The 14,981-nt window shown below is 54.7% G+C and overlaps 1 protein-coding gene across 3 annotated transcripts in view; it reads left to right on the plus strand.

Annotated features, from left to right (window-relative positions):
• The window catches only part of LOC131208834 (twitchin), a 35,075-nt gene that overhangs the window by 6,691 nt on the left and 13,403 nt on the right, over positions 1–14,981 (plus strand). For 2 of the 3 annotated variants that reach the window (XM_058201739.1, XM_058201738.1), the window contains 15 exons: positions 1–538; positions 603–722; positions 1,026–1,064; positions 2,085–2,235; positions 2,449–2,822; positions 2,951–3,076; positions 3,151–3,847; positions 3,922–4,275; positions 7,378–8,787; positions 9,007–9,309; positions 9,554–10,447; positions 10,545–11,435; positions 11,590–14,253; positions 14,324–14,605; positions 14,673–14,978. The exon at positions 1–538 is cut by the window's left edge and continues 577 nt beyond it. In XM_058201739.1, the coding sequence (XP_058057722.1) occupies positions 1–538; positions 603–722; positions 1,026–1,064; positions 2,085–2,235; positions 2,449–2,822; positions 2,951–3,076; positions 3,151–3,847; positions 3,922–4,275; positions 7,378–8,787; positions 9,007–9,309; positions 9,554–10,447; positions 10,545–11,435; positions 11,590–14,253; positions 14,324–14,605; positions 14,673–14,978 (9,149 nt within the window). The remainder of the gene's footprint in view (positions 539–602; positions 723–1,025; positions 1,065–2,084; positions 2,236–2,448; positions 2,823–2,950; positions 3,077–3,150; positions 3,848–3,921; positions 4,276–7,377; positions 8,788–9,006; positions 9,310–9,553; positions 10,448–10,544; positions 11,436–11,589; positions 14,254–14,323; positions 14,606–14,672; positions 14,979–14,981) is intronic. The other variant, XM_058201740.1, reaches the window with a different exon arrangement.

Consider the following 14,981-nt stretch of genomic DNA (forward strand, 5'->3'; position numbering starts at 1 on the left):
GTGCAAGGTCAAGATCATTGCCAAGCCCCGCGAGAAGGACGAGGAGAAGGCCAAGAAGAAACCGGCCAAGAAGGAGGAGGAGAAGAAGATGGAGGAGGAGGAGCAGAAGGTGGAGCTCAAGAAGGGGGAGAAGCGGGAGCTGGACCAGAAGGGCGCGGACGACGAGAAGGTGAAGCTGAAGAAGGTTGAAAAGAAGGAGGTCGAGCTGAAGGTCGAAGAGCAGAAGGTGCAGCTGCGCAAGGTGGAGCAGAAGGACGGCGAGCTGAAGGTGGAGGAGAAGAAGGCCGAGCTGCGGAAGGTCGAGCGGAAGGAAGCGGAACTGAAGGTGGACGGCGAGAAGGTGGAGCTGAAGAAAGTCGAGCGCCGGGCCTCGGAGGCGAAGGTGGAGGAGAAGAAGGTCGAGCTTAAGAAGGCTCCGGAGCCGGAGAAAATCGAAATCAAGGTCGAGGAGGCGAAGAAAGTCGAAACGACGAAGGAGGAAACGATCCAGATCAAGGTGGAGGAGGACCGCCGAGGATCGATTCCCAAGATTAAGGAGGTAACGATCGGAGACACCCGCCCGCCACACGCTAGCTGGCAAACTAACTTGCGAATCGTTGCAGGAACCGGCACCGGCTCAGAAAGGACTGGAAGCGCCGAGCATCGAGATCATCCGGGACAAGGGGAGCCGCCGCGGTTCGTTCATGGACGATCGTCGCCCGAGTCTGCTGATCAACGATGATGTAAGTAGCCGGCGCCTGTGGGCCTGCATGGGATCAGAGGTTCTGGTTGGGCTGATCGCGCGATCAGCGATCACTTCAATGTGTCAATGTGCCCCGTGTTTACTCAAAACCGTACGCCCTTCTCATCGATTGTGTAGAACGCGTGGTTGTGTCGCCATGCTAACGTTTCAACGTCCTGAAACGACTGAATTTGTGTTCCTAACAGTGTTCTACTCTTCTCGTTACTTGTCTCCGTTGTTCTCCGTTCTCCGGCGCGACGCGATTCGGTCTTTGGTACCCGCCGTTCCCGCCTCGCGTAAACAGTCCAAACTAAGGCCCGGTGAGGTGGTCGACGAACGTAAGGTGAATATACGCAGCTGGTTGGTCTACAGAGGCAGAGGCCCGAGTACAAGTCCTGTTCACTCAAATGCTAAGCTGACCTACCGACGATTGTGTGCGCGGGGCTCTGACGGGCGCGAGCAGCGCTGCAGCGTTACCAGCGTTACCAGCGTTACGAGCGTGCCGTGTGGCCGGGCTATCTCTTGGAAGCGCGCGGTTTCCGTTCACTACTAAGGTACTGAGTACCTGGTTCTCGTGGGGCTGCTACTACCAACAGCGAACGATCGATACCCACACCCCACCCCTGTGTGAACACCCCCCATTCCGGCCGTCAGCCGTTATGCGCTGATCGTGGACGTGTTCAAAAATAGACTCGTGCACTTCTGAGGAGGGAAGCAGATTAATGCGCTTGTTGAAAGTTTGGCGATTTCGCGAGCGCAGCCCCGCCGCCTGGGGCCATGGCAAAAATAGCGGAAACTCTGTTCTCTGTTCGATTCTCTTCGTGAATCAGCCGGTGCTCCGTCGCCAGTGATTTGCTCCGTCTGAGTCTTCGCGCTTCGCGCTCTCCGAGCTCCGAGATGATTTATTAGTAGTTTGAACACTCGGAAGCCTGGGGGGGAGGGAGTGGTGGTGGCGGAGAGCGAGGGGTTGGATTACGAAAATTGATTACCGACATACGAGCCAGAGCTCGTTGCGCTCGGATCTCTTCAATAGGGGAACCCGCGCGAAGGGATAACACGGAGCCCAACGCCCGTGGATGTTTACTTCGATCGCAAGAATTTCAATATTAATATCGAACATCTTTCTTTCTTCCCCCCCCTGACCCTGACCCTCCCCTCTTCGTCCATGCTGCATGTGTGTCTGGGTGATGTGTTCGCGGATTGACGTGCATTTGCGCGCGCCTGGGGTTTTCGCGATGTTATGGAACGCAACGGGAACGCCCCGCCGTGGATCGGTGTGTGCGTCTGGGTCCCGGTGCTGAACGGATGACGGGCTGACGATTAAAAATATCAAATATCATCTGGCACGTCTGGCGCCCCGCAGAAGCGACGACCATCAATCGATGTCCGTCGCCCGAGCATTCAAGATATGGACGAGAAGATCAACCTCCCGTCGACGCCACTGCGTGCCATCGGGGACGTGGGCAAGGCTGCCGTCATCGTGGACTTCCAGGAGAGCTACTCGGCCGTGGAAGGTTTGCTACCAAACCCCCCCTCCCGTGTTCCGCTTTCGCCTGCTTCCGCTAACCGCTACGCAATCGAAAACCCCGGAGTGTCCGTGGCTCCGTGGCACGGCTTTTCCGCTCGCAGTGCTGTGTGCTTGGTGGCCGATCGGGTTGTTGGGACCGACGCGGACCCGAGTGTTGGGCAGTACATGTTTGGGTTCTGATGGGTGGTGATGATTGCAGATCAAACGGGCTACATTTCGGTGCAGGTCGAGGGTAACCCGGCACCGACCTGGAAGTTCTTCAAGGGTATCACCGAGCTGGTCGATGGCGGTCGCTACAAGCATCACACCGACGGCGAAAGCAACACCATCACGCTCTGCATCCGCAAGGTGAAGCCGAACGATGAGGGCAAGTACAAGGTGGTGGTCTCGAACGCGCACGGCGAGGACAGCGCGGACGTGCAGCTGTACGTGTCCGACTCCAGCGGCATGGACTTCCGCGCCATGCTGAAGAAGCGGAAGTACGCCAAGTGGGGCAACCAGGAGAAGGACCCGGACTGGGGCGACCTGAAGGAGGTGGAGAAACCGAAGCCGCAGCTAAAGAAAGTCGAACGAGTATGTGTGTTGTTTCTGTACCGTAACAGTGTGTTCCGCCCATCGGTGCTAACTACTGGGCAACGTGTAGCGACTCCGACACCGGCCTTCCCGACGTATCCTAACGCGTGTCCGTTTTCCTCCCGTAGAAACAAGATACGTTCTCCAAGCCGCTGGTCGACATCACGTGCAAGGAGGGCCGCGAGAAGAAGGTAGTGTTCGAGGCTACCTTCACCAAGCCCAACTCGAAGGCGAAGTGGTTGTTCCGCAAAGACGTGAGTAGAGTGAACGGCCCGGTCCGGTGTGCCTGGTTTAAACTGAATCGCCGCTGTCGCCGTTGTCCCCGCAGGAGATCTTTGTTGGATCGAAGTACAAGATGAAGGCGGAAGGGGACAACTATACCTGCACGATCTTCAACCCCAAGGTGGAGGACGGTGGCAAGTATACGGTGGAAATTGCCGGCATCTCCTGCTTCGCCTACCTGAACGTGGAGGAAGCGGACCCGGTGTACAAGTTTACGAAGAATCTGAAAAAAGCCGAGAAGGGCTTCCTCACGCACGACTGCACGCTCGAGTGTGCGGTCGACAACTCGCTCGCCCCGATCGGCTGGTACAAGGGTGAAACGAAGCTGGAGAACAACGATAAGTACGTGATCGGCAAGGACCTGAACGGCACGGTGACGCTCATCATCAAGAACTGTACCGCGGACGATGCCGACTCGTACCGGTGCCAGATCGAGAAGCAAACGGACAAGACTGAAACGAAGCTGAAGATCCTGGAGTACAACTACAAGTTCACCAAGGTCCTCAAGAGCCAGCAGCTGTTCGTGAAGGACACCGTGACGATGGCCTGCGAGCTGGACCACGTGCTCGGCAAGGTGGAGTGGTTCAAGGGCGACGAGAAGATTGTCGAAAGCGACCGGGTCCAGATCGTCAAGGACGGCCGCAAGCACAAGCTGGTGCTGAAGGACGCCGCCAAGACGGACAGTGGCGTGTACCGGTGCGTCAGCAACGCGGACAAAACGGAAGCCGAAATCTTCGTCAAACGTGAGTCGGTGTTGGCGGCCGCTTTTTTCGATCCAGCGCAACATTTTACGTTCGCCACGTTGCTTCCGTTCTAGGGCCGAACAAGTTCATGATGAAGCTGAGCGACACGGTGGGCAACGAGACCGAGAAGTGCACGCTGGAGATTAAGGTACAGGACGAGGAGGCCGACGTGGCGTTCTTTTTGGGTGAAACCGAGCTGAAAAAGGACGGCCGCATTGACATCATCAACCAAGGGGACGGCACGCACCAGCTGGTGTTCAGCAAGCTGGAACTGGCGGATGCCGGGGAAATTCGTTGCGAGTGTGGCCCACTGACCAGCAAGTGTACGCTGAAGGTCAACAAGAAGGAAACGAAACCCCGGTTCGAGGTACCACCGAAGGTGGAAACCCCGGCCAAGGTGGAGAAGGTTCTGGAGGTACCGTTCACAAGTAAGTATGTCCGTTCGGCGGTGCGGTCTCGATAAAGCATGGCCCAGTTAGAATCGCGAACAATTGCATTAGCTCTATCTCGGGGTTGGTTTCACTTGGGAAACATATCAAGGTGTTAAATTGAAGGTATTTTATTGTACTTTAAGAGAAAATTTTTAGAAATTTATTATGTCGGTCATCGGATGAAATCACGAACTTTCTTTGGAATGGGCGCCATAATTTTCTGAACAATCTTCTGGTCCACCTCAGCGGCTAATGTGATACAATTTCTCGCCATCTCTACAGCATCCCACATCACCTTTCCAATATTTTTCAACTTCCCATTGATTGTTGCCCAATAATTTTCGATTGGGCGGAGTTTAGGGCAACTTGGTGGGTTGATATCCTTTGTGAAATCCATCTTATTGTAAGAGTATCACAGAACTATATCGCTGCTGTAGTGGCAGCTTTCCAAATCAGGCCACAACGTTGCCGGACCTTTGTGTGACTTAATAAATGATAGAACACGCTTTTTGAGGCACTCTTCCTTGTATAGAGTTGAGTTCATCGTCGTGTTTGTGATGAAAACCTTGATTTCTGTCCACAGGTGCAAATTCCTTGTCATATCATTAATGTTTTTGCGCAAATTTATTGGCGAATACAAATTTGATCTTGGAGAGGACATCTCCTCGTCCCGGGGCGAGATAAAATGTTGGTCCAGGAAGCCGTCCAAAATCAAATTTCACGTATGTTTCGTCGTCCATAAGCAAGCATCCTTTGTACCTCGTCAGAACCTTCTCGTACAACTAGAAGCGCGTGTTTTAATGACTAGATTTTGTGTAAGTGTCCTTTTCGGATGCTTACATGCAAGGAAAAAACAGTAGCAATATCCCGAACCGAAAGTCCAGGATTTGCCTCGATTGATCTTAAAACCTTCCAGTTCAGCTGCCGATTGTATGTTCCACTACGACGTCTACTCTGAATCTTTCAATCTACGGTATTGGGTTCCCAGAAACGGTTAGGCACAGCATATATAGTTGATTTTGCAAATTTTTGTGTTTTTGAGATTTTTAAAGTAGACCACGTGGTGTTTTCGACGTGATTGTGCAGAATTATTTTTCTTCTTTCGAGTTCAATTAACACTAGATATACCACCGTTTTCAATAAACCTATTTATACCAGACCAGTCAAAATGACTGGTCATGTGAAAAATTGTTCATTATGATTTCAAGTGTTTATTCACTCTGTATACATGATAAAACAAGTTTAGTAATGTTAATTGTAAACGATAAATGGATTTGTATACATTTTTATGAAACAAAACACTTAATTTTTATCACTTAGTTGGATAATCTATATATTAGTGTGTGTGTACCACATTTTCTTTAAAATTACTGAACCAATCCGCGTGAAATTTTGCACAGCGTAGTTTTGTGACCACGGATTGTGAATAGGAAAGTTTGATCCTCCCACACCTCCGAGAAGGGGGGGCTCCCCTTACAAACGTAACGTAACGTAACGCCCCATACGTAACGTCTCCTACGAAACGTCCCATACAAACGTTTTCGAGCAAATCGAACCGAATTCAGCAGGCGGGGGTTTTAGGGGTGGGGAAATGTTCTGGTGAATGTTTGAAGTCCCTCCCCTCTTTACAAAGGGGGGCTTCCATACAAAATCTGGGTGAATCTCAGAAAAATTCGGATAGTTTTCAAGCAGTTTGAGCCAAACTCACCTGGTGCGAGTTTTGACATGTATTTGGTTCCATTATAAAATGATACAGTTTCAGGTAATTTCTTAGAAGCTTAATCAATTTTTACATGCTTATGTCTTGTACTTAGCATAAGCACTTTCTTATTTTATTTGCTCTTATAGACAGTAAGCGAGCATCCATTGCAAGTGTACCGTGAACGTTGTGAAAAGTGCCATGCTGTCTTTTTTCAGTTTGCAACTTTTCGGCAGTTCCCTCTTGTTTGCGCGTATAGTTCCAACCAAAGAAGTGTTTTCAGATCTTAGCCCTATTGACAAAGGAATACTTGTAAAGAAATTATCGGTTGTTACAGTTCCTCCCTTCATGGTATACGGCTCAAGAAGTTTTATTACCACAAATTCGCTTAGGGTCGTTGAGGCATTTCGAGCCTCCTCTTTTCATAAATATGGAAAACCATACCAAATCACGGTAATATAAGCTCCCGGTTTGAAGCAGTTTTGACTATTTTCAAAACAAAATTTCTCAAACTGTTGAAACTAAAGCGAATTCGTCTGTTTGCAAACGTTGACTCCTCTGATTTTTATTGTCGAAACAAATGTACTGTAGGATCTCGGTAAAATCACGTCGACTTACAGTACTGGAAAAAAGGATGGTCCCCATTTGTTGCTCCACAAATATTGAAGTCTCAAAGTTTTTTCTTCATATGCTCCACGTGCGTACAATATTGCAAGAAATGCCTTCAATTTTGCATGCGAAATTGTCCAATTTTACCCTAAAACTGTAGAGGCTTCTAACCTGTTGACGATCATAGGTACTTCAATTGGGATGTCGGCGCGAAGAGAAGAGAAAGGGGTGCGGTAAACAATTTTTTTGTTGCACACACCAACGGTCTGGAGTACCAAAACTACGATTCAGAGATCAATAGATCTAGAAATAGACATTCTGAGCAAAATTTGCCGTTTTGGCCTGAATTTCTTCATGGAAACAAGGACCAGTCATTTTGACTGGTATGGTATAAATCTCAAAAAAAAAAATTATTTTTTTTAACTAAAGTATATAAAAAAAATTTATTTATAAAATGGATTCTTTACTTAGAACTATTAAATGTCGTAACATCATTTCGGGGAAAAAAAATTATATGTACTGGAAATTTGCAATTCAAACAGTGTTAAGCATAACTTTCCATAAACACCACGTACTAAGATGAAACTTTCAGCACTGAAAGTCGAATGTTTGCTAAAGATATGACTATCAACGCTTTTTGAAATCCGACCACCAGAGGCGCTGCTAGAAATCATGCAATCATGTTCCCGATTCTAAGTGGGGCCATGCTTTACACTCCCCGTTTCCCCAGCGGTTTCGATGCTTGCGCTATAAATCGCGGCCTTGCCGTGTGCTTCTCTACTTCACCACAGCCGGTGAGTCGCGCCAGTCCAAGGTCGAGGCGAAGGTGTACAAAGATGGTAAACCGGTGTCACCGGATGAGGTTGATATAGTTGTAGAGCACGACAAGCTGGTGCTTAGGTTCAAGCAGACCGAGTTCCGGAACTCGGGCGAGCTCAAGATTGAGCTGAAGAACGCCACCGGCACCGAAGAGCATACCACTAACGTTGTCTTCCAGGATAAGCCGCAGCCCCCGCAGGACCTGGGCTGCACCGGTATCTACCAGACCAAGTGCGTCGTCCGGTGGAAGGAGCCCGAGAACGACGGGGGCGCTCCGCTGGAGAAGTACGTCATCGAGCGGCAGGATGTGTTCAAGCGCTCCGGCTGGGACCCGCTGGCCGAGACGCCGGGCGACCAGTGTAAGTTCAACTGCAACGACCTGGTGTCCGGCCGCCACTACAAGTTCCGCGTGAAGGCCGTCAACAAGATGGGCGAATCGGAGTACTGTGCGATGGAGAACGACATCATTGCCAAGGACCCGTGGACGGAGCCGGATCCCCCGCGGGACCTCGAGATTGCCGACTGGGACAAGGACTTTGTCGATCTGCGGTGGAAGGTGCCGAAATCGGACGGTGGAGCACCGATCAGCAGCTACATCGTGGAGTACAAACCGTACACGGCCGCCAGCTGGAAGCGCTACGAGGACGTCGGTGCGCACCAGCTGAACACCACGCTGCGTGGGCTGAAGGAGGGCGAAACGTTCGAGTTCCGCGTGAAGGCGGTCAATCAGGGTGGTGAGAGCAAACCGAGCAACAGCACGGAGCCACTGAAGATCCGCGATCGCTACGTGAAACCGTTCATCGAGGGCGAAGGCTTGCAGCCGATCACGCTGAAGAAGGGCCAAACGATACGGTACTACGTGCAGTACGGGGGCGAACCCGAACCGGAGGTCGTCTGGGAGAAGGACAACATTCTGGTGATCTGTGACTCGGAGAAGCGCAAAACGATCGACGTGGAGGGGTCCGCCACCACGATCCAGGTGCGGCACGCGGTCCGGGCGGACTCGGGTGACTACAAGCTGCGGCTGAAGAACGGTAGCGGTGAGTTCGTCACCATCGGCAAGGTGCTGGTACTGGACGTGCCCACGCAGCCGATCGGGCCGATCAAGATAGAGAAGGCGCGCGCGAATCACGTGGTGATTAGCTGGCAGCCGCCCGAGGACAGCGGGGGCTGCCCACTGACCGGGTACCTGCTGGAGAAGATGGACGTGGAGAACGGAACCTGGCTGCAGGCTGGGGAGTGCGGAGCCGAGCAGCTCACGTTCGACTTCCAGCACCTGCAGAAGGGCCGCAAGTTTGAGTTCCGCGTCAAGGCGTACAACAAGGAGGGCGAATCGACGCCCCTGGAAACCCTGTTGGCCGTCAAGACGGTCAACCCGTACGGTAAGCGATCGGTACTAGAGCCTGTCTGTCTGTCTGTCTGTCTGTCTCGGTGACACATTTATTTGCCATCCTCTGAGTCTGATTCGAAAAAAAGTACACGAAATTGATATAGTTGTAGATGGCCACTGTCGGTGGGTTTTGACGTTTCTGGAGAGGTTGCTGTAATGGTTCTGTTTCTATTTTGCATCGCCTTTAAACCGAAAACCTAAAACACCACAGATCCACCAGAGGCACCGGGTAAGCCGTACGTCGACGATTACGGTGTGGACTTCGTGGAGCTGAAATGGGAGAAACCAGAGAAGGACGGTGGACGGCCCATCACGCACTACATTGTGGAGTGCAAGAACAAGTTCCTTACCGACTGGACGGAGTGTGCCAAGTCCGAGACGGACGACTGTGTGCTGAAGGTGCACGGGCTCAAGGAGAAGGTAGTCTACCAGTTCCGGGTGCGGGCCGTCAACAAGGGTGGCCCGTCGAAGGCTTCCGAACCGAGCGACAACCACACGGTCAAGCACAGGAACCGTAAGTATCGTGCCGTGTCGGATGCCCCATGGTTTTGTCTGTACCATTTACCCGATGTGTGTGTGTCTACTGCTAAGTAGCCGATAAGCTGTCAATATATCGTTCGAACGTTGTTTTGCTACTCCGATGAGGTCAACGCGGTCTGTCAAGTGCAGTGAACGGTGGTGTGGTTCGGAACTGCAATGTCTCTAACGCGTGTATTCTGTGTGTTCCCGTCCGTGTTCCTGTCCGTGGCTAACTCCAGTGAAACCCCGCATTGATCGTACGAACCTGAAGAACATCACCATCAAGGCGGGCAAATCGATGATCTGGTCGGTGGACGTGAAGGGTGAACCGGAGCCGGAGATCATCTGGACCTGGCGCGACAATATTCCGCTGACCGACACCGAGAACATCAAGATCGAGAACGGTAACTACCACACCAACTTCTCGATCAAGGAAGCCAAGCGCGTGGACACGGGCAAGTACAAAATCGTCGCCCAGAACGTGAACGGCAAGGACGAGGAAACGGTCGAGCTGGTGGTGCTGGGTGCCCCGGGCAGACCGCAGGGCAAGCTGGAAATTTCCAACGTCACCAAGAAGGGCCTGAAGCTGCGGTGGAAGAAACCGGCCGACGATGGTGGCAGCCCGATCAAGGAGTACCGGATCGAGAAGCTGAAGAACCGCAACGGCAAGTGGGTCCGCTGCGGTACCGTCACCGGGGGTCCCGAACTACTCGAGGCGGACATTACCGGTCTGGACGAGGGTGCCACCTACAAGTTCCGCGTGATCGGCGTGAATGCGGAGGGTGATGGAGAACCGCTCGAGTCGGACGAAGTGGTGGCCAAGAACCCGTACGATGAGCCGTGGAAACCGGGCACACCCGAGATCGTGGACTACGACGACAAGTCGGTGAAGCTGAAGTGGACACCACCGAAATCGGACGGTGGTGCCCCGATCCAGAAGTACGTGATCCAGAAGAAGGAACGCTTCAAGGACTGGGAGGATGTGAGCGAAGTCGATGGCGGTGAAACGGCGGCCACCGTTGAGGACCTGAAGGAGAACACCGAGTGTCAGTTCCGTATCGTCGCCGTCAACAAGGCGGGCCGTTCGCCGGAATCGGAACCGACCAAGTCGCACATTGTGAAGCACCGGGCACGTAAGTATGAGGGGGTCTACAAGAGGCAGCGATCGAGGGCTCGCTCGCGAAGCTTCACGGCTGTCACACCGTTCGTTCCCGATCCCTCAATTTGCAGTGAAGCCGCGTATCGATCGCACGAACCTGAAACCGATCGTGGTCCGGGCCGGCAAGCTGGTACACTACGATGTCAACGTGAAGGGTGAACCGGAGCCGGAGATTACGTGGATCGTCAAGGAGAAGCCGGTGTTTGCCGATGCCAACTACGAGATCGTCAACAAGGACTACAACACCAAGTTCACGATCAAGGACAGCCTGCGGAAGCACAGCGGAGTGTACAAGGTCCAGGCGAAGAACGAGCACGGGCAGGACGAGGCGGACGTCGAGATTACGATCCTGTCGAGCCCGAGCAAACCGAAGGGCCCGCTGGAGGTGAAGGACGTCACCAAGAATGGGTGCAAGCTGAAGTGGAAGAAACCGGACGACGACGGTGGGAAACCGATCACGGGCTACGAGCTGCAGAAGTACGACCAGAAGGTGGGCCGCTGGGTCCCGATCGGCAAGGCACCGGGCGATGCCGAAGAGTTCGACGTCACCGGGCTGCAGGAGGGCCAACACTACAAGTTCCGCGTGAAGGCCATCAACGACGAGGGTGAATCGGAGCCGCTCGAAACAGAGGAGTACACGGTCGCGAAGAATCCGTTCGATGTACCGAAGGCACCGCAGGACCTGGTGATCGCCGACTGGGACAACCAGTCCGTCGCGCTCGAGTGGAAACGGCCCAGCTCGGATGGTGGGGCGCCCATCACCGGGTACTTTGTGGAGAAGAAAGAAAAGGGCGAGACCAAGTGGGAACCGGCGGTCACTACCAGTTCACCCGAGTGCCGTGCGAAGGTGGGCGATCTGCCCGAGAAGCGCGTCTACCAGTTCCGTGTCAGTGCGATCAATAAGGCCGGAACTGGTGAGGCGTCCGACCCGACCAACTTCCATACCGTGAAGCACCGTTACCGTAAGTATGCGTCTTTGACTAACTCCCTCGGTGCGTCCGTACCTGTGATGTCGTATTTTCTAACGAACCCAAGGCTTCCGTAGAACTGTAGCCACTCGGCCCTCGGCAGGATGACCGGCAATAACTCACACACCCATTCTCAATTCGTTCTCAGTGCGTCCACGGATCGATCGTACCAACCTGAACCCGGTCACGATCAAGGCGGGTCTGTCGGTGCAGTACGACATCGACATCGAGGGCGAGCCAGCCCCGACGGTCAAGTGGTTCCACGGCGAAAAGGAGATCGGCACCGATGCCGACTACAAGATCGACAACGTGGACTACAACACCAAGTTCTTCATCATGCGCGGCCGCCGTAACTTGACGGGCAAGTACACGATCGTAGCGACGAACTCGCAGGGCGAAGATCGGGCCGAGGTCGAGATCAGCATCCTCAGCAAACCGGGCACTCCGGAGGGTCCACTGGAGGCTTCCGAGATCCACAAGCACGGCTGCAAGCTGAAGTGGAAGGCCCCGCTCGACGATGGCGGTATGCCGATCGAGGGGTACGAAATCGAGAAGCTGGACCCGCTCACCGGCCAGTGGATACCGTGTGGCCAGAGTGCCACTCCCGAGGCCAACATCACCGGGCTGCAGGAGGGCAAACAGTACAAGTTCCGCGTGAAGGCCTTCAACAAGGAGGGCGACAGTGAACCGCTCGAGATGGAGACCGTCATCGTGGCGAAGGATCCGTTCAGTGTGCCGAGCAAACCGGGCCGTCCGACACCGATCAACTGGAGCAAGGACTTTGTGGAGTTGGAATGGGGTGCACCGAAGAACGACGGCGGGGCACCGGTCACGGAGTACATCATCCAGAAACGGGACAAGGCGTCGCGCAAGTGGCAGGATGCGGCCACGGTGAAAGGGGACCGTACCCGTGGCACCGTAGAGGACGTGGAGGAAGGCCACGAGTACGAGTTCCGTGTGGTGGCCGTGAACCGGGCGGGACAGTCGGAACCGAGCGATATCTCCGATTCGGTGGTGGCGAAGATGCGCTTCCTGGCGCCGAAGATCGACCGCAAGAACCTGGACAAGAAGGTGCTCCGTAGCGGGCAGCTGCTGAACGTGGAGGCCGACGTGGCGGGTGAACCGGCACCGAAGGTGACCTGGGAGTTCGCGGGTAAACCGGTGGATGGACGGGGTGATGAGCGCATCAAGCTGGATAACGAGGACTACAAGACGGCGCTGGTGATCCGGAATCTGAAGCGGGCCGATGCCGGTATCTACAAGATTACGGCGAAGAACGACTCCGGAACCGATACGGTCGATCTGGAGCTGGTGGTACTGGCGAAACCGTCCAAGTGTCTCGGACCACTGAAGGTGTCCGAGGTGACGGCCGATGGCTGCAAGCTGAACTGGTTGCCCCCGGAGGATGACGGTGGGGAACCGATCCAGGCGTACATCGTCGAGCGGATGGACGTGGACAGTGGGCGGTGGATTCAGGTGTGCGAGACCCGCTTCCCGGAGGCCGACGTGACGGGGCTGCAGGAGGGCAAGGAGTACATGCTGCGGGTGAAGGCCGTCAACAGTGAGGGTGAATCGGACCCGCTGGAGACGGACACGGCGATCCGGGCGAAGAACCCGTACGATGCGCCGAGTGCCCCCGGGAAACCGAAGCCGGTGGACTGGTCCCGTAAGTACGTGATGCTGGAGTGGAAGGAACCGGAGAGCGATGGCAACTCGCCGATTCAGAAGTACATCATCGAGAAGAAGGACGTGAACAGCACCAAGTGGCAGAAGGCGATGGAGACGGACGGGCCCGAAACGAAGGCCAAGGTGGGGGATCTGTTCGAGGGCACCACGTACCAGTTCCGGGTGAAGGCCGTCAACAGGGGGGGCCAGAGCCCGTACTCGCCGCTCTCGGATCCGGTCACGGTGAAGGATCGGTTCGCACCGCCCCGCATCGATCGGTCCACGCTGAAGAACGTGACGCTCAAGGGTGGCCAGTCGCTGCGGTTGGACTGCAAGATCAGCGGAGAGCCGGCCCCGACCAAGTACTGGCTGCTGAACAAGGCGCGCGTCGAGAAGGACACTCCGGAGGTGCGCGTCGAGTTCGAGGATTACCGCGCCAAGCTGACGATCAGCAACATTACCCGCGCTCACGGTGGTGCGTACGAGATTAAGGCCGAGAACGCTTCCGGGTACGACGAGGCACAGCTCACGGTGACGGTGCTAGATAAACCGACCGCACCGGAGGGACCGCTGAAGGTGTCGAACGTCCACAAGGAGGGCTGCTCGCTGAAGTGGAACCCACCGCTGGACGATGGCGGGGTGCCGATCGAGTACTACAACGTGGAGAAGTTCGACAAGGAAACGCAACGCTGGTTGCCGGTGGGCCGAACGCACGACACGCACATGGACGTGGCGAATTTGGAGCCGGGCCAGGAGTACCTGTTCCGCGTGTCGGCCGTCAACGATGAGGGCGTTTCGGAACCGCTCGCCACGGACACGTACATCACGGCGAAGAATCCGTTCGACGAGCCGGGCAAACCGGGCACTCCGGAAGCGTACGACTGGGACAAGAACCACGTGGAGCTCCGCTGGACCCCGCCGATGACGGACGGGGGATCACCGATCACACGGTACGTCGTGGAGAAGCGTGTCCACGGTACGATCAAGTGGATCAAGTGTGCCGAGGTGCTCGGCAACAAGTGCGAGGCCAAGGTGACGGAGCTGAACGAGGGCGAGGTGTACGAGTTTAAGGTACGGGCCGTGAACGAAGCCGGACCGGGTGCGTGGAGCGACCAGAGCAAGCCGATCACCTGCAAGCCGCGTAAACGTGAGTTCCCGAGTGCATTTCAGACCCTGCTCCAGACCTAATAAACTTGCGTTTTTAATTCCCCGGACAGTGCCGCCGAAGATTGATCGTCGCAACCTGAAGAACCTGAGCGTGGCCATCGGGGAACCGTTCGGGTTCGATGTGAAAATTGCGGGCGAACCTGCGCCGGACGTGGACTGGACGATCAACGATCGGATGGTGACGGTGACGACGACGCGCACGATCGACAACGTGCCGTACAATAGCAAGTTTGCCAACCAGAACCCGGACCGGCGCGACTCGGGCAAGTACGTCATCAAGGCGACGAACAAGTTCGGAACGGATCAGGTGGAGATCACGGTCACCGTGAGATGTAAGTCCCGGCGGCAGCGGCGATGTGGGTCTCGTGTGCTACAATCCCTTTCGCCTGCCGTTTTCAGCGAAACCTGCCATTCCGGAGGGCCCCCTGGAGGTGAAGGACATGACGAAGGACAGCTGCAAGCTGGAGTGGAAGAAACCGAAAGACGATGGCGGTGTACCGATCGACCACTACGTCATCGAGAAGTTCGACCCGGACAACGGGATCTGGATGAACGCGGGCAAAACGGACGGCCCGCTGACGGAGTTCCCGGTGGAGGGGCTCGTCCTGGGCCATCGCTACAAGTTCCGCGTGAAGGCCGTCAATCCCGAGGGCGAATCGGACCCACTGGAAACCGCGGGCACGGTCGTCGCGAAGGATAGCTTCTGTG

The sequence above is a fragment of the Anopheles bellator genome, chromosome 2 (assembly GCF_943735745.2).
Source record: "Anopheles bellator chromosome 2, idAnoBellAS_SP24_06.2, whole genome shotgun sequence".
Classification (NCBI taxonomy): Eukaryota; Metazoa; Arthropoda; class Insecta; order Diptera; family Culicidae; genus Anopheles; species Anopheles bellator.